General features: G+C 41.9%; 1 protein-coding gene across 4 annotated transcripts in view; it reads right to left on the minus strand.

The window, feature by feature from the left end:
• The window catches only part of mrpl1 (mitochondrial ribosomal protein L1), a 74,992-nt gene extending 56,697 nt beyond the window's left edge, over positions 1-18,295 (minus strand). For 2 of the 4 annotated variants that reach the window (XR_006312584.1, XR_006312583.1), the window contains exons 1-5: positions 18,107-18,295; positions 9,393-9,498; positions 5,245-5,518; positions 2,321-2,404; positions 1,055-1,126 (exon numbers count right to left, since the gene is read on the minus strand). Coding sequence is in view for 2 of the 4 variants with exons in the window: in XM_043696360.1 (XP_043552295.1) it covers positions 1,055-1,126; positions 2,321-2,404; positions 5,245-5,518; positions 9,393-9,498; positions 18,107-18,206 (636 nt within the window). In the remaining 2 variants the exon portion in view is untranslated. The remainder of the gene's footprint in view (positions 1-1,054; positions 1,127-2,320; positions 2,405-5,244; positions 5,519-9,392; positions 9,499-18,106) is intronic. The other 2 variants (XM_043696360.1, XM_043696343.1) reach the window with 2 other exon arrangements.
• Positions 18,296-18,661: the final 366 nt, after the last annotated feature.

Genomic DNA, 18,661 nt, shown 5'->3' on the forward strand with positions numbered 1-18,661 from the left:
ATCATGGCTGAGCTGACTCGAAGGGCCAAATGGCCTACCACTGTTTTCAATGTTCCTACATATGGATGACAATGCAACAGTACATTTCTAATTCAACAATGAACCGGAAGGAAAACTGTTAAATTGTTGGCCTTTCTATGTTTGTCTATCATTCTACAGAAATGCAAAGACATCCAGGACTGCCATCTATCTGAACTCAGCAAGCCAGGCAACATCATGAGATGGAGAAGTTTTTCAGGTTATACCCGAAACGTCAACTTCTCCACCTCCTGATGTTGACTGACTTGCTGCGTTCTTCCAGCCTCCTCCTGGTCTACTTTGGATTCCAGCATCTGCAGTTTTTTGGCTCTATCTATCTTAACTCCCCAAAACCAAAGTTCCTTAAAGAAGCAGACCCACCATCACCACAAAGTAAGAAAAATAAGATCAATGGGGACAAAGGAAGAGGTGCAATTCATCAATGCTGAACAGGTGTTTGAGTGGTAGTGACGTTGAGTAGCAAACAATTGGGATTCTCGCTCTTTTTTGGTACTTTCCTTGATTTGGGAGACTGTTGAGATCAGTGCACGCAAGTCAGTGTAAGGACACAGCATCTTACAAAAGGAACAGCTTTAGTCAAATGGGGAATTAATTGTCCAGCATCTACAACGGCAGAAATGCTTTTCTATCTATAGTCTAGCACTCAACAAGTATTCTATCAAAGAAATATCTCTGCCACCATAGATATTGGGTAAAGAGCTCCCCACCAGACAAAAAATCTTTCTCACAAAACCTGACGTGACTCAACGCTAACCTGTCTACAATGAGTATACAAAACTAACAGGCCCAAAAGAACTTGGAGGCAGAAGATCCCGACTCAGTTAAAGCTCATGATATAGCATATGTCCTGTAGTTCTAAGACTGTAGACTGTTTTTCTCATTTTCAAACTGTATTCTGAAAACAACTTGAAGCATTGAAAAATTATGTTTTAGCATAATATCAAAAGAAAGCCTTTCATGGATGCATAATTTTCTATTATACTGTTAGAAAATCACTGTGCTCATGAATACATACTTTCTGAATGAGGTCTGTTCCACCCACAATATCTGCTCCATGTTTCTGTGCCACAGCAGCTTCTTCTGGACTCTGCAAGAACAACAATATTTTAGAGACCAAATGCAACACTCATAATGGTTTGCTACTGAGAGGGTTTTAATGTACCTTACTTGGTCAATACTAGCTTTAAAGTCATTCCGTAAGTGAAATAAAATTTACATTTCTCAAGTGACAAAACTGGAACAAACAAAATCATTAAACAGTTATGTATTTACAGGGTGGAAGATCAAATTGCACATTATTTGCTATCTGAAAAAGACTCTCAAGTTACGCAGAGACATAACAAAATAAATCAGAGTTGAAGTGTTAAATTTTTCACATTGGCATACCTCATCCTTCACAAAATGTCATTCCAGACTTTACAGCTCATACCGCCTCTCATAAAAGATCCACACACTTAACATTCCTGTCCTTTGAAATATTAGACAGCCAATCAGCTGGTTAATAATTAGAAATCACCTATTAAAAACAAAAGGACAATTTGCTTCCTCCTCAATTATAGAGGAACCTGGATTATCCGAATACCAATTATTCAAAAATCGGATTATCCAAAGGCGATCTCGAGGTCCTGATAGAAACTCTACATCAAAGACGGGTTTCCAACAATGATCGCATCTTTCGTTTACAGTGATTAAACAGGCACAGTTTCCAAATGACTGACCTCCCACTCTCTCTTCCCTCCCCACACTTTCCCTGGAGTTCTACAGAGGGGTGTACCCTAAAACAATCCCCCCTTCCCCAAATAATCTGATCAACATCGTCCTGTACAGGGCAGGGTTGGAACCTGTCAAAAGGTTGTGTGTGCTGGCGTTCAGGCGGGGGCAGTGTTGGATAGGATTGGAGGGCAAGGGGCAGTGCTGGATGGGGATAGGGATGTGGGCAGGGGGGCATGGGGAGATGTTGGACAGTTGGGCGACGGGAGGGAGGCGGCGTTGGATGGGGTTGAGGGTGGGTCAGTTTTGGACGGGGTTGGGAGGCGGGCGGAATTGGCTAAGGGCGCGGCTGGGGGCACGGGCTCATGAACTCGCACGGTGTGCTTCTGCAGTCTCCTAAACGGGGAGCAGACTTTAAAAACTCTGAGCGCCAGAGGAAAGGCATTTAATCGATTACCGAATAATTGACTATCCTAACAAAATAGTGCCCGCCCATCTCGTTCGGATAATCGATGTTCCCCTGTATAAGGCTTTACAGAAATTTGCAGGAAAAAATATGATTCTTACTCACTTCTGTGAACACCAGCACTTTGCTGACCGTTGTTGTAAAAGCATAAGGCAAATGCACGATGCTGACAAATGGGTCCACTTTTTTCTGGGATACAACAGAAAATACAAGTTACAAACCAAATGCAATTTACAATTGTTTCCAAACTTCTTAACAAAGAGCGGTGAGCACTCTTATTGTGACTCCATGATATTCCATCCTTAGTTTCTGATATCACAACGATGTTGTAAGTAGGAGCCAAAGAACATATCTCAACTAAGACGACTAATTTTTCAAGAAAGAGACTCCACAGCCCTTCCTCTTTTACCTACCTCATAAATCATGAATAACTTTGACTGATTAGCCATTAAGAGCAATTAATTTTTTATTCGCTTGATTTGGGGTGGGATTTGAGATGGTCCACAAGTGAAAGGAAAAGAAATATTTTAACTTATTTTTAAAATATATTTCTTAAAAACATATGAAATTGATAATCCTACACTCTGAACTAACCACTTTCAGTTTGCCAGCATAATAAACTGATAGCTTCTTGTATTTGTAAACCAAAAGGGGACATGTACAAAGAATGGCACAGTGGGGAAATCTACTGTACCCATCCCACTCTGTTCAGTGTTTTAAATTCTGCATCTTTTGTCATGTAGTCCAGGATCGTCTGAGAAACAGCACAGTCAATAAAAGGGGAAAAATATCCACATTAACAGATTTGATTTGTACAGTTCAAATAGGCTGCAAACTTGAACTGACATGAATACTGGTCTTATTATATTAACACCAAAAAAATGCATATTAGATACAAAAAGGAATTTTTCAGAATATTTATGTATTGGATACAAGGTCTCTGAAATGAAATGATTTGGAGATGCCGGTGTTGGACTGGGGTGTACAAAGTTAAAAATCACAACGCCAGGTTATAGTCCAACAGGTTTAATTGGAAGCACACTAGCTTTCGGAGCGTCGCTCCTTCATCAGGTGATAGTGGCGGGCTGGTACATGGCAGGTACTCATGTGACTCAGCCAACGTTGTCTATCTTGTGGGCGGCACGGTAGCACAGTGGTTAGCACTGCTGCTTCACAGCGCCAGAGACCCGGGTTCAATTCCCGCCTCAGGCGACTCTCTGTGTGGAGTTTGCACATTCTCCCCGTGTCTGCGTGGGTTTCCTCCGGGTGCTCCGGTTTCCTCCCACAATCCAAAAATGTGCAGGGGTTAGGTGAATTGGCCATGCTAAATTGCCCGTAGTGTTAGGTGAAGTGGTAAATGTAGGAGAATGGGTCTAGGTGGGTTACGCTTCGGCGGGTCGGTGTGGACTTGTTGGGCCGAAGGGCCTGTTTCCACACTGTAAGTAATCTAATCTAATCTAATCTAATCTAATATCTTATATGTTGCAGGCAAGGATGCCCTGAGGCATGGTACATTGGGGAAACCGAGCAAAGGCTACGACAACGGATGAATGGGCACCGCACAACAATCAATAGACAGGACTGCTCCCTCCCAGTTGGGGAACACTTCAGTGGTCCAGGACATTCAGCCTCGGACCTTCGGGTGACCATCCTCCAAGGCGGACTTCGGGACAGGCAGCAATGAAAAGTGGCCGAGCAGAGGCTGATAGCCATCCTTAGTTTCTGATATCACAACGATGTTGTAAGTAGGAGCCAAAGAACATATCTCAACTAAGACGACTAATAGGCTGATAGCCAAGTTCGGTACCCATAGGAAGGGCCTCAACCGGGACCTTGGGTTGAGGTCACATTACAGGTGACCACCATTGCACTATACACACACACACACACACTCTCTCAGACAGACAAAGACCCACATGCACACATATATTTTGTGGGGTGAATTTGTACTTTCAGGGTTACATTGTACTTTGGTCAAACACTGCATGCATTCATGTCGAACTCTGAGCTCAAAAACTGCATGAATTCATGTAAAACTCCGTTATCTCACTTTTTAGATCAGAATCAATCTAAACGTCATGGCATAGACAGAGAACACAGAGGACTAATACCTTCATCATATTGTCTAGCTATCACCATTGTTAACAGCTAACCCGAGAATGCAACTTTTTAAATAAAGGTTTTGTGACTTACACATTAGATTAGATTAGATTACTTATAGTGTGGAAACAGGCCCTTCAGCCCAACAAGTCCACACCGACCCGCCGAAGCGTAACCCACCCATACCCCTACATTTACCCCTTACCTAACACTACGGGCAATTTTAGCATGGCCAATTCACCTGACCTGCACATCTTTGGACTGTGGGAGGAAACCGGAGCACCCGGAGGAAACCCACGCAGACACAGGGAGAACGTGCAAACTCCACACAGTCAGTCGCCTGAGGCGGGAAATGAACCCGGGTCTCTGGCGCTGTGAGGCAGCAGTGCTGACCACTGTGCCACCGTGCCGCCCACCTGTGCCACCATGCCACCCACCTGTGCCACCATGCCGCCCACAAGAAAGAAATTATCATGGTATTCTAACAGATGAAAGGCTTAACAGACAATCAATTTTTCAATGTATAATTTCAGTTACATCACACTGTAAATTCTTGCTATAAATTCTGTGTGTTAGGTTTCAGCCCTCCACTATCACCTGATGAAGGAGCAATGCTCCGAAAGCGAGTGTGCTTCCAATTAAACCTGTTGGACTATAACCTGGTGTTGTGTGATTTTTAACTCTGAAATAAAAGCAACTGATGCTTCAGCAGGTACTTGTTTTCAATGCAAGCATTCCAACAAGATATACCCAGTTGCAGTTGGCTTAATATACATATGGCACAACCAAAGACCTGAACATTTGGAGAAACTTAATCAATTAATAATAGAACATTTAAGAACAACTAAATTGGATGATTTAACTTCCTAAAGTTTTCTATAAAACAGGCTTTTGCTCAAGAATGTAAAGCACAGGCTTGCATACTTCACCTTCTTTTCCAGCTTCATGTCAAGCCGCAGATCAATATAAACAGGTTGCCGTGTGTAAGTAAAGTCTAACTGCTGAAACTTCTTCAGCATGTCAATTGCAGTTTCAATATCATGCACTTTCTTTGGATAATACTGGATCCGGTAGACATCATCAACTGGCTCCCAAGCTGTCAGACCATATGGTTTATGTCTATTTAAGTCTGTTTTGCTCTTACTTTTAGGTTTCACATTTTCCTCCTTTGGTTCTTTCTTTTCTGTTTTGGCAGCTCTAGTACTGAAAAAATGGAAAATTATTTAATAGCTTTTTATGACAAATACAAGACAATGCACAGATCAAAATTGTTTTTTTTAAATTTAAATTCTACAAGTGAAGCTGTATTCATAATGCATGAGTGAACAAGTCAGTCAAGGAAACAACAAGTTACTGGACATTTCCTGTGCAGTATGTGGTTCATCCAAAGAAACAGCTTATCAAACTCACTGATAACAAAGGATCTTGGAATTTTATTTAATTTATGTTAATTTTTAAGATTGGGGTTATTAATTGAGTTGATTGATTAATATATTGATGTCACACACACAGATACAATGCAAAGTATTGTTTTGTGTGCTATACAAAGTGCATCAGGGTAGTGGAACAGAGTGTGGAACAGAATGTAACAGCCACAGAGAAGGTGCAGGGAGAGAGATCAGAATCAAACATCAAAAGCATAAAGCTGTAAAATATATCACAGAATATTTAAAATGAAATACATGAGCTATGTGAAAGATGGAGGAAAAAACTCACCTCTAGCAGTAGAACAGTCAGAAGATTTCACATATCTCAAGCAATAGCTTGTCAATTTCTGCATCATTGCAAAATGATAAGCAGAATAACTGCAGCTGAATCTATGCCAATTTAGAATTTCGTGTTTAGTACAAGATATTCTGGAACAGGCAATTCCTCTTGCTTTCACTCGATATTATTTGATCTTATTTTGGATGCGTCTTTATTTAACTTAAAATTTTTCAATTCAGATGAGCCCAGATAATCTGCTGGGCTCTTTTAGGTTTTTGATGTTACAAAAGACATTCCAACCCACTGTTTTTATTAATATTAGAAACCTAATTAGCTTCACTCCTTGGGAGCAGGAACAATATTGTCAATATTGCTACTGCTTCTGAAATTATATTGGTATCAAATTGTCTACAATGCAATGACAAATTTGCTAAATGCTTTGCATCCCCTAATTTTCAAGCTATACCTTAAAACAATCATTCAGATTATACTCCACTGATTAGTTGCAAGTGTTTCAACAAAATAAATGAATTTGGACTCTTATAATTTTCTGAACTCATCAAGGACAAGAACATGTGTGCTGGAAATTGTATATTTTCCCACTTTCTGCATCTAAGTTTCAACAAAATACAACAAGCAATTCTGTAATGTGTCCCAACCACCTCCAAAGTCAATCTTGTGCCTAAAACTATCCAATGATTTCTGAGATGACAAAATTGTAGCTCAGTTTGAGTTTTGAATTACAGTTTATAAAGGAAATGCCAAAGACAATTTAAATGCATTGCTTCATAGGACTGTTAGCTAAAGGATGGACACCGGAGACTTTCTCCAAATATATCTCATGAACATCCATCAGGTAATAGAAGTCAGTATGCTAACTTAGCTCCATTCCTCAATGATGAGAATAACAGAGTGGTTACAGCACAAAAGAAAGCTACATAGCCTATCATATCTATGTCGGCTTTCCACAGAAACAATTGAGCTCACTCACCTAAACTTTTCCTATAACCCTGCAAATTAGTTTCTTCAGGGGTTTATTCAATTCTCTTGCGAAAGCTTCAATTAAATCTGTCTCCACCAAACGCCCAGGTTCTGTGTTCGAGAGCCTAACTACTCGCTGCATGCAAAGAATTTTTCTCATAATGTCATGGTTTCTTTAAAACAGTGTCCTCTGATTCTGGCCAATAGAAAAAGCTTCTTAAGATCTACTCTGTTGAAGCCCTAATGACCTCTATCAAATTGCCTCTCAATCTTTTCAACTGAGAACAACCCCAAATTCTCCAATCACAGAGGTATAGTCATTGCAACAAAGGAGAAGACCATTTGGCACATTGAGTCCATACTGGCTCTCTGCAGAGAAAGCCAATGAAACCAATTCTCCAATCTATTCCTGAAAGCCTGAAAGTTAATTTTGCTCAAGTACATTTCAATTTCTTGTTGAAAAATTTGATTATCATTCTTGTATATATCCAGTTCCAGGTCATCATCAGTCATGGAGTAAAAATATTATTCCTCATTTCATCCTACATCTCTTGTCCAAAGTTTTAAATATGCGTTCCTTAGTCCTTGTACCATCACCATTTTTATCAGATCTGTTACTCCAAAGAACACAAATCTCAGCTTCTCTCATCTGGACCTGACATCTACATTGCCTCATTCCTGGGTTCAGTCTGGTCAACCTCTTCTGTACTCTCTCAAGAACCTTCACATTCTTCCAAAAGTGTGGGGGCTATAACTGGGCACAATTCTCTGTGCAATCCCTTAATAATTGATACCATGGTTGGATTGCACTCTTGCAAGGGTGTTGTAACTTTCAGCAATTCCCTGTGCGGTGTACTAATTTGAGAGTGGCAAACACTTCAAAAGGTCCTGCACGACTTTTCTCTTCCTGATCAAAATCTATCCACTATCATGAGCACCCACTGCCTAAAGAGTGCTTAACTTCTAGAATGTCTAATCAAAGAATTCTTAACCTTCTTCATATTCCAACAAGTTCAGTTACCCATAAACTCAGTAATGCTGAGCTTGGGTACAAGCAGCTGAAACCACTTCCTACATGTTGACATGCATGAGGTAACCTGCGGTTCAAACATGATGCAAGAATTCCAAGCAGCAGGTCTCAATTGCCCATACATGATCGAAAAAAGATATCAGTTCTAACAAAATCTAGTTTGTACCTTGTCTCAATTATTATAATTTAAATCTCCCCACATATTTAACATTCTTCGTTCCTCGAATCAATATTGTCAATTGGCAAGTTTGCAATCACACAGAAAGAGAGGGGAAGGCAAGTGGTGAAGATGACACAAAGAGTCTACAGAGGGATACAAATGGTTAGGCGAGTGAGCAAAGACTTGGCAGATGGAATAGAATGTGAGAAAATATGAAGTTGTGCATTTTGGCAGGAGGAAGAGAGGAGCTGATTATTAATTATGTAGAAAAAGACTTCAGAAAGCTACAGCACAGAGGGATTTGGATGTCCCTGAATATAAATCACTAAGTTCGCATACAGATTCACCAGTTTACAGAAAGGAAGTAGAATGCTGGCTCTTACTTCAAAGTGAATGGAGTATAGAAATAAGAATCTTGCAAAATGATTCCATGGAATTCTATGGACAGTTCTGAGTCATTTATGTAAGTGAAGATACATTGTCATTGGATGAAGGCCACAGCAGGTTCTCCAGGCTAATACCAGGTATTGAAACATACAGATTCTTAGACAACTTAACAATAAATGCACAACAGTTGTTTCCCTTTTCAGAGAGTTTTGATACAGATGGCATATCCCTAGGCTAAGGAGCTGCTCATTTAAGACATAAGTGAAAAGCACTTCTGTCTCTCAGAGGGTAATGAATCTATGGAATTCTTTACCACAGAGGGCTGCTGATGTTGGGTTATTAAGAATCTTCAAAGCTGAGATAGACAAACTTTTAGTTAAAGGGTCTGAAGGGATGAGGAAAAAGCAGGCAGGTAGATTACCAGAGCACCTACTGTCTAATGGAATGGTGGGCAGAATGTCTTAAGCCTGCTCCTGCATCTTATATTCTCAAATCTTTTCTGCACCCTCTCTGAAGCCTTCACATTACAGCTAAAAAGTAATGCCCTAAAATTGGGCAGAATACATCAATTCTTTGCTTTTGTACTCCTTGTTCCATTTTAACAATTTTCTCAACCTGTCCTGCCATCCTCATATTATATAAAAATAAATGTCCACGTCCCTGTTTCTTTTAATGAATCATGATTAATAATGCTCTCATGCAAATGGTAACCTATTGTTATATACAGATTTTTACACACGTATTTAAAAACTACATAATTTATATTCATCCTGCACAAAATAAAACATTTCAACAAATCTGAGAAATCCTACTTCACTGCAGCAAATTGCCTGACTGCAAGATGTTTCTTCGATAAGGATGATATGCCAGTATTGCTGTAACCGCCTATTAACGTGTGCTTATGGCATCCAATGAACACTGAAACATAAAAGAAAACCAATCACCCAAAAAAATCATTCCATATTTAAATACTCATACATTAAAAGTTCTTTAGATTGCAAGCGAGTGAAGATAGAACATATTACATTTATTTATTCATATTTTGAAATAAAAGTTGAAAGTACATCATTATTAGCAATAAATATAACTTTTCTAAGATACATCATCCACTGTCCAGTGTTCAAACTTGTCAAGTATCACAGCGAAAATATGCTGCTTGAGAAATGATGAAAGGAAGTTTCATTTATCACTGCCAATTGTCAGAATGTAAAAATTCACAGTAAAATAACGTGGCTGCAGTGAAATTGTTTCCAGGTATGAGATGTAGAACAGACCAGGATAAATGTAAGACAGGTATTAATAAAATATATAAAAAGGATTTTCCTTCAAAACGTGGAACCTGCTTCCATAAGGAGTGGCTGAAGCAGCAGCAATTGTATTTAAAAGACAGCTTATTGTGTAAAGCAGAATAGCACCATTCCCTTATACTCTCAACCTACACTGGCTTCCGGGCAAAGAACATTTTGGTTTTCAAATCCTTCTGTGACTGCACAGGTGATAGAGGGATAGGTGGCACAGTGGCTCAGGGGTTAACACTCTGCCTCTCAGCGCCAGGGACCTGCGTTTAATTCCAGTATTACTTGGTTGTCTGTGTCGAACTTGCACGTTATCCCAGTGTTTGTATGGATTTTTGCCAGGTGTTCTGGTTTCCTTCCACAGTCCAGAAATGTGCAGGTTAGGTGCATTAGCCATGGTAAATTGCTTACAGTGGCCCAGGAATGTTCAGGGGTGTGTTAGCCATGGTAAATGCAATGTTGGGGGATAGGGTGGAGGGCTGGGTTAGGGTGGTATGCTCTTTGAGGTTCAGTACAGACTCGAGGGGCTTAATGGCCTCTTTATACATTGTAGGGATTCTATGAGTCACACCCTGCCCTGTTAGTCTCCTCAAGCTTCCAACATATCAACTCCTATCAAATTTTAGTTCCTTGTACATTTCCAAATTGATTTACAGCGCCAATCATCCTGACTTCAGTTGTCCAGCTCCCAAAGCGCTTCCTCTTCTTCCTACATTTCTTCACTTTGCTTTCCTCCTTTATACTGGATCAGTGGTGCTGGAAGAGCACAGCAATTCAGGCAGCATCCGAAAAGCTTCGAAATCGACGTTTCGGGCAAAAGCCCTTCATCAGGAATCTCCTTTATATCCTATCTCTTGGACCTGATATCTCCTTAGATGGCTTGTTAGGAGCATTTTAAGTCAAGTTAAAACCAAAATGCCATTGGGTGTTTAGTGATCTTATAGCCACTATATTACAAGTTGTATTGCATGGAAGATGAACACAGGGTTGGAATAGGTAATTAAAATGGGAGTCTGCAAATACTGGCTAGCCTGCTTTTATGTTGTAGATTCCATGAAACGTAGCAACAGCAATCAAAATAAAAATATTTCATCTAAAATAACAACTGTCTGTTTAGAAGGTTGTTAGATGCAGAATATTTAAAGTCACTCAAATTTCTTAGCAAAGAAACAATTCAACAATTAAGTAAAATAAGAAAATAAAATTGCCAAAGTATTTTCAATTGGCAGCTTTCTTGCTTGAAACACAAGAACATAGGAGAAGTAGGCTATTTGGCCCTCCGAGTTGCTCTGCCATTTAACACGATCATGCACCTGACTCAGTAAATTGTTCCTGCTTTCTCCCAGACCCTTTGATCCCTTTAGACCGAAGAACTATATCTATCTCCTTCTTGAAAGCATTCAATACTTTGACCTCAACTGTTTTCAGTGGCAGAAGATTCACAGGCTCACTCTCTGGGGGAAGAAAATGTCTCCTCATCTCACTCCTACCCTACATCCTTAGAATGGGACTCCTGGTTCTGAACTCCAAGTCATCAGGAACATTCTTCCTGTCTGGACAAGAGAGCTTTACAGGCAATGAGATATGCCTCATTCTTTTAAATTCCAGTAAATACTATTCTAACGAGTTTCAGATTATCTTCATACGTCAGTCCTGCCACCCCAAGAATCGGCCTGGCAGAAAACTATTCAACTGCTTCCATAGCCAGAACATCCTTCCTCAGATAAGGAGACCAAAATTGCACAGAATACTTCAGGCATGGTCTCACCAAGACCCTGTACAACTACAGCAAGATATCCCTGCTCCTGTACTCAAATCCTCATATTGTGAAAGCCAACACACCATTTGTCTTTATCACCTCCTGCTGTGCCTGCACGCTTACTTTCAGCAACTCGTGTCCTCGGTCACCCAGATCTCATTGCGCCTCTTCCTTTGTGAATCTATCGCCATTCAGATAATAATTTGCCTTCCTGTTCTTGTTACCAAAGTGGATAACCTCACATTTATCCAGTCTATCTCATGCATTTGTCCACTTACTCAACTTGTCCAAAGCACATCTGCATTATCCGCACAGTTCACTCTGTCATCCAGATTTGCGTTGTCTGCAAACTTGGAGATATTACATTTAGTCCCCTCATCTAAATTATGAATATACATTGTGAATAGCTGACGTCTAAGCAACAATCCCTGCAATACCCCACTATTCACTGGCTGCCAGTCAAAATATCCATTTATTGCTATACTTTGTTTCCGACCAGTTCTCTTTCCATGACAGAACATTGCTCCCATCCTGTGTGCTTTAGTTTTACACGATAATGCAAATCTTTTGATTTATTTCAATGTCTTCTACTCAGCCAAGTCTCAGGCTTGCAAAGAAATGAGTCACCAAACCAAGTTGAGTTGAGTTTCTGGTCAACGGTAACCCCAAGATATTGATAGTGGGGGATTCAGTGATGTTAGCACCATTGAATGTCATCAAATCATAGAGATGTACAGCATGGAAGCAGACCCTTCGGTCCAACCCGTCCATGCCGACCAGATATCCCAACCTAATCTAGTCCCACCTGCCAGCACCCGGCCCATATGCCTCCAAACCTTTCCTATTCATATACCCATCCAGATGCCTTTTACATGTTGCAATTGTACCAGCCTCCACCACACCCTCTGGCAGCTCATTCCAAACACGTACCACCCTCTGCATGAAAAAGTTGCCCCTTAGGTCTCTTTTCTATCTTTCCCCTCTCACCACAAACCTATGCCCTCTAGTTCTGGACTCCTCTATAAGATCACCCCTCAGCCTTCGACGCTCCAGGGAAAACAGCCCCAGCATGTTCAGCCTCTCCAAACCTGGCAACATCCTTGTAAATCTTTGCTGAACCCTTTCAAGTTTCACAACATCTTTCCGATAGGAAGGAGACCAGAATTGCACACAATATTCCAACAGTGGCCTAACCAATGTCCTGTACAGCCGCAACATGACCTCCCAACTCCTGTACTCAATACTCTGACCAATAAAGGAAAGCATACCAAATGCTTCCTTCACTATCCTATCTACCTGCGACTCCACTTTCAAGGAGCTATGAACGTGCACTCCAAGGTCTCTTTATTCAGCAACACTCCCTAGGACCTTACCATTAAGTGTATAATTCCTGCTAAGATTTGCTTTCCCAAAATGCAGCACTTCGCATTTAACTCAATTAAACTCCATCTGCCACTTCTCAGCCCATTGACCCAACTGGTCCACATCCTGTTGTAATCTGAGGTAACCCTCTTCCCTGTCCACTTCACCTCCAATTTTGGTGTCATCTGCAAACTTACTAACTCTACATCTTAAGCTCGCATCCAAATCATTTATGTAAATGACAAAACGTAGAGGGCCCAGCACCAATCCTTGTGGCTCTCCACTGGTCACAGGCCTCCAGTCTGAAAAACAACCCTCCACCACCACCCTCTGTCTTCTACCTTTGAGCCAGTTCTGTATCCAAATGGCTAGTTCTCCCTGTAATGCATGAGACCTAACCTCGCTAATCAGCCTCCCATGGGGAACTTTGTCAAATGCCTTACTGAAGTCCAGATAGATCACATCTACTGCTCTGCCCTCATCAATCTTCTTTGTTACTTCTTCAAAAAAAAACTCAATCAAGTTTGAGAGACATGATTTCCCATGCACAAAGCCATGTTGACTATCCCGAATCAGTCCCTGCCATTCCAAATAAATACATGTATATCCTGTCCCTCAGGATTCCCTCCAACAACCTGCCCACCGCCGAGGTCAGGCTCACCGGTCTATAGTTCCATGGCTTGTCTTTACCGCCCTTCTTAAACAGTGGCACCATGTTTGCCAACCTCACCTGTAACTATCGATGATACAAATATCTCAGCAAGAGGCTCAGCAATCACTTCTCTAGCTTCAAGCAATAGTAGTTCGATTGTCTGTTATTGCCGATGGTCTTAGCCTGGCATTTGTGTGGCACAAATGTTACTTGCCACCGAAACCTAGATATTGTCCAGATCTTGGCATATTTGGACATGTTCTGCTGCAGTATCTGGATTTACGAATGGTGCTGAATATTGTGCAATCATCGGCGGACATCCCCACGTCTGACCTTATGATGGACAGAAGGACACTGATAAGCAGCTGAATATAATTGGGCCTACAACACTACTCAGAGGAACTCTTGCAGAGATGTTCTGGAGCTGAGATGACTGATCTCCAACGATCAGAACCATCTTCCTATCTCCAAGTATGACTCCAACCAGCAGTGAGCTTGCCGGATCATACCCATCGATTTCAGTTTTTCCAGGACTCCTTGATGCCAAATTCAGTTGAATGCAGCCTCGGTGTCAAAGGATATCACTCACCTCACTTCTTAAATTCGGCTCTTTTGTCCAGAAGCTAAATAGCCCTAGCAGAACCCAAACTGAGTGTCACCAAGCCGCTGCTATTTGATAGCATTGTTGATGACATCTTTCATACTTTACTGATGATTCAGAAGGCTGACAAGGCGGTGAATGGCCAGGTTGGATCTGTCCTGCTTTTTATGTACAGGACATATCTAGACACTTTTCCACATTGTCAGATAGATACCAGTGTTGTAACTGTACTGAAAAAGCTTGGCGAGGGAAGCGGCAAGTTCTGGAGCAAGTCTTCAGTACTATTGCCAGAATGGTGTCAGAAGTACAATTCTTTTGGTGTTGATGCCCCACAGTGCCTCATGGGTGCCCAGCCTTGAGTTGCTCGGTCTGTTTGAAGTCTGTCCCATTTAGCATGGTGATAGCACCACACAACATGATGGAGGGCACTCTCAATGTGAAGGTGGAACTTCGTCTCCACAAGGACTATGTGATGGCCACTTTTACCAATACGATCATGCACAAATGTATCTTCAACCAGCAGATTGCTAAGGATGAGGTCAAGTATGTTTTTTTCCTCATCAGTTCCCTTACTATCTACTGCTGTCCCAATCTAGCAGCTATAATCTCTAGCACCCAACCAACTCGATCAGTCGTACTGGGTCATTGAAATCCCCCACCAGAGTATGTTTTATGCCCTTGCCATCCTCAGTGCATCCTCTAAGTGGTGCTCAACATGGAGGAGTATTAATTCATCAGCCAAGGGAGGGCAGTATTTGGAAATCACCTAAAGGTTTCCTTGCCCATGTTGCACCTGACTTTATGGGGTCCGAAGTCAATGTTGAGGACTCTCAGTGCAACTCCCTCCTGACTGTACACCACGATGCCACCACCTCTACTAAGTCCGTCCTGCTGCTGGGACAGGACATATCCAGGGATGGTGATGCTGGTGTCTGGAACATTGTTTGTATATATGATTCTGAGAGTATAGTTATGTCAGGCTGTTCCTTGACTCATCTGTGACACAGCGTTCCCAATTTTGGGAGAAAGTGAGTACTTCAGATGTTGGAGATCTGAGTCGAGAGTGTGTGCTGGAATCAGCAATGAGCATCATTCCTGATGAAGTGCTTTTGCCCGAAATGCCTATTTTCCTGCTCTTCTGATGCTGACTGATCTGCTGTGCTTTTCCAGCACCACACCCTCCCAATTTTGGCACTAGCCCACAGATGCTAGCAAAGATGACTTTGCAGTTGGCTGTTTCTACCCTTGTCTTTTGCGGTGCATGGATCACTGCCAGTTGATCTGTAACGATTGATACAACTGAATGGTTTGCTGGGTCATTTCAGGGGGCAATTGAGAGACAACCACATTGCTGTGGATCTGGTGTTACATATATACCAGACCAGATGAGGATGGTAAATTTCCTTCCCTGAAGGACATTAGAGAACCATATGGTATTCCTGACAATCAACAATGGTCATCAATAGATTCTTAATTCAAGATTTTTTTTTATTCAAATTCCACCATCTGCCATGGCAGGACTCAAACCTGTGTCTCCAGGATATTAGCTGAGTTTCTAGATTAATAGTCTAGCAATAGCCCCACGAGGCCATCACCTCCCCATGTAAACACAGTGGCAAACGTAGCAGGTCAGGGGCTAGAAATACAGATTCCCCAAAGCCTGTCCATCATGTACAAGGCACAAGTCAGGAGTGTGATGGAATACTCCCTACTTACCTGGATGAGTGCAGCCCCAACAATACTCAAGAAGCTCGACACCATTCAGGATACAGCAGCACACTTGATTGGAAATACATCCACAAGCATCCACTCCCTTCACCTCTGACACTGATTGTACAATCAATAAGATACACTGCAGAAATTCACCAAGATCCTCAATTAGCACATTTCTAACCACTTCCATCTAGAAGGACAAGGGCAGCAGATACATTGGAACACCATTACTTTCAAGTGCCCTCCAAGCCGTTCACCATCTTGACTTGGAAATATATTGCCTTTCCTTCACTGTCACTGGATCAATATCCTTGAATTTCCTCCCTAATGATATCGTGGGTGAACCCACACAGCAGGTGGATTGCAGCTGATCACCACTTTCTCAAGGGCAACTGGGAATAGATTAGATTCGATTCGATTTGATTCCCTACAGTATGGAAACAGGCCCTTTGGCCCAACAAGTCCATACCAACCCTCTGAAGAGTAACCCACCCAGACCCTATATTTATCCCTGACTAATGCATCTAACACTATGGGCAATTTAGCATGGCCAATTCACCTGATCTCAGGTGACTGTCTGTATGGGTTTCCTCTGGGAATAGGCAACAAATGCTAGCCAGCCAGCCAGCAAGCACATTCACATATGAATTTTAAAAAAACAAATTACATAGATGAAAAGGCTGAACATTTATCTGATTTCACAGTTTGTTCTTGACATATGGCTAGTATTAACAAAAGGTATATTTACTGTTCAACTAAGTCACCTTGAGAATGCATTCGAACAAACACTTACTGGCTTATGTCTTTAATAGACATGAAGAGTCAACCATATATTATGACTGCGTAAACCCAGGTTACATATGGTCTGAAGGCAGGAAGGAGTGGAATGACTCATTCCATAAGTATAAAAGGAAATCCGTTGGGTTTTCACTGCTAGCTAATTGATTTCAGCATTATTTTTGGTTGCTGTTTACTAATCACCACTTTTAATAAAGTTAATTTCATACTTTGTTGTTATGGTAAGATTAATGATTTCTGCCACATCATTATTCTTGCTCATCTACTAGGAGTTTGGAGACTTCAGGTCTGTGGATCCTTTAAATGGGCCACATTTTTGAAAGAATGGAAACTTCACACAGTGGAGTTTTGCTCCTTTTCTTAGGCAACAAAAGAGGTCCACATTTTTGACAGGAGACTCTGACCAGGGCTCTTTTCGAAAGAAAGAGTAGTATTTCCATTCTGACAGCTCCCTCTTAGTGCAGGACTATAAAGTACTAGGAAGACAAACAGACCGTCCTTTTCCACAATAGTCACCTGTTCTATTCTGAAATTTAAACATGAGAACACAGACTCCAGCTGTATGGCAAGTGCGAGGTTAGGATGTTAGAAGACTGGGGTGCCAGATGGGCAGTGGTTAAGATGCCAAACAGTAGGGAGCTGGGTGGCAGGGCAGCAGGCAGAGTATTTAGGGTTTATCAGGCCCAGTGAGGGGACAGGAATTTGGGTCAGTGCTGGGGGGGATGATGGAGGTCTGGGGGAAGTGTAGTTGGGGCGTGTGGGTTAACTTAGGAGTCAGTTTAATAGTTGCTCAGGAATTTACCTGGATATTTAACTATCTTAACTTGGTCCTGGGCAACTTTTTTTTAAAACTTAACTTCAGCAGAGCTGTTTGAATTCTCCGATTTAAATGGAGGCTTTCGGTGGGCTGGGCTGCAGGCATTGAGCAATTTTCCAAGCACCACTTCGCAGGCCGTTCCCTCGGAGTCTGCTGCGATGGGAATTCCGCAGGATCTCCTTTCCCTGAAGCGCAACTCCCACCGACGCCGGAATAAGGGACAGCCCCGGCCCTCGGAAATATCCAGGGGCAAGGATCACACAGAGGCCATTAATAAACCTAAATTCGCTAACCAACCCGTTCGTTCTGAGATGCTGTTACACGCCTCTGGAGTTAAGTGGGACTTGAACCCAGGTCTCCTGGCCCAGAGCTTGGGACGTTACCAGCCCGCAGCCCGGGCTGAGGACACAGCCGCTTCCCGTTTCTCCCCGGGGGGGAAGAGACGAAATCTCGAGCGTTTTCTGGAACGTTCGACATCATAAAGCCCTCAAATCGAACCAGACTGCATTTAAACACGTCACCAACTGACCTCGAGACAACCGTCCTGCTACACCCGCCGCCATGCCGTTGGTTTCTCCAATGTTCCGTTCGTGTTTGTGTTCCCCACTGCCATGCAGACCGCCGAACATCAGTTCCTACCCCGCGCAGCTCACACCTGTGTGCATTTTCAACAAGATTCGGAGGCGCCGGTGTTGGACTGGGGTGGACAAAGTTAAAAATCACACAACAACAGGTGACAGTCCAACACGTTTATTTGGAAGCACTAGCTTTCTGAGCGCTCCTCCTTCATCAGGTGGCTGTGGAGTATGAGATCGTAAGACGCAGAATTTATAGCAAAAGTTTACAGTGTGATGCCACTGAAATTATATATTGAAAGAGACCTGTTTTTCAGTTGGAAACATAAAACGTATACGATAGGCGTCCTTCTTGGGGACATTAAAAATAAGCAAATAATTCAAATTAAAGCAAGTGCTATACAGTAGGAAAATGACCATCATAATTAAATTAATTATATATATTCCATCAATGTATCTTTACTAATCATACATGTCGTTTTCCAAGGACAACTGGATCATATAGTGCT

This window comes from Chiloscyllium plagiosum, chromosome 1 (genome assembly GCF_004010195.1).
Source record: "Chiloscyllium plagiosum isolate BGI_BamShark_2017 chromosome 1, ASM401019v2, whole genome shotgun sequence".
Classification (NCBI taxonomy): domain Eukaryota; kingdom Metazoa; phylum Chordata; class Chondrichthyes; order Orectolobiformes; family Hemiscylliidae; genus Chiloscyllium; species Chiloscyllium plagiosum.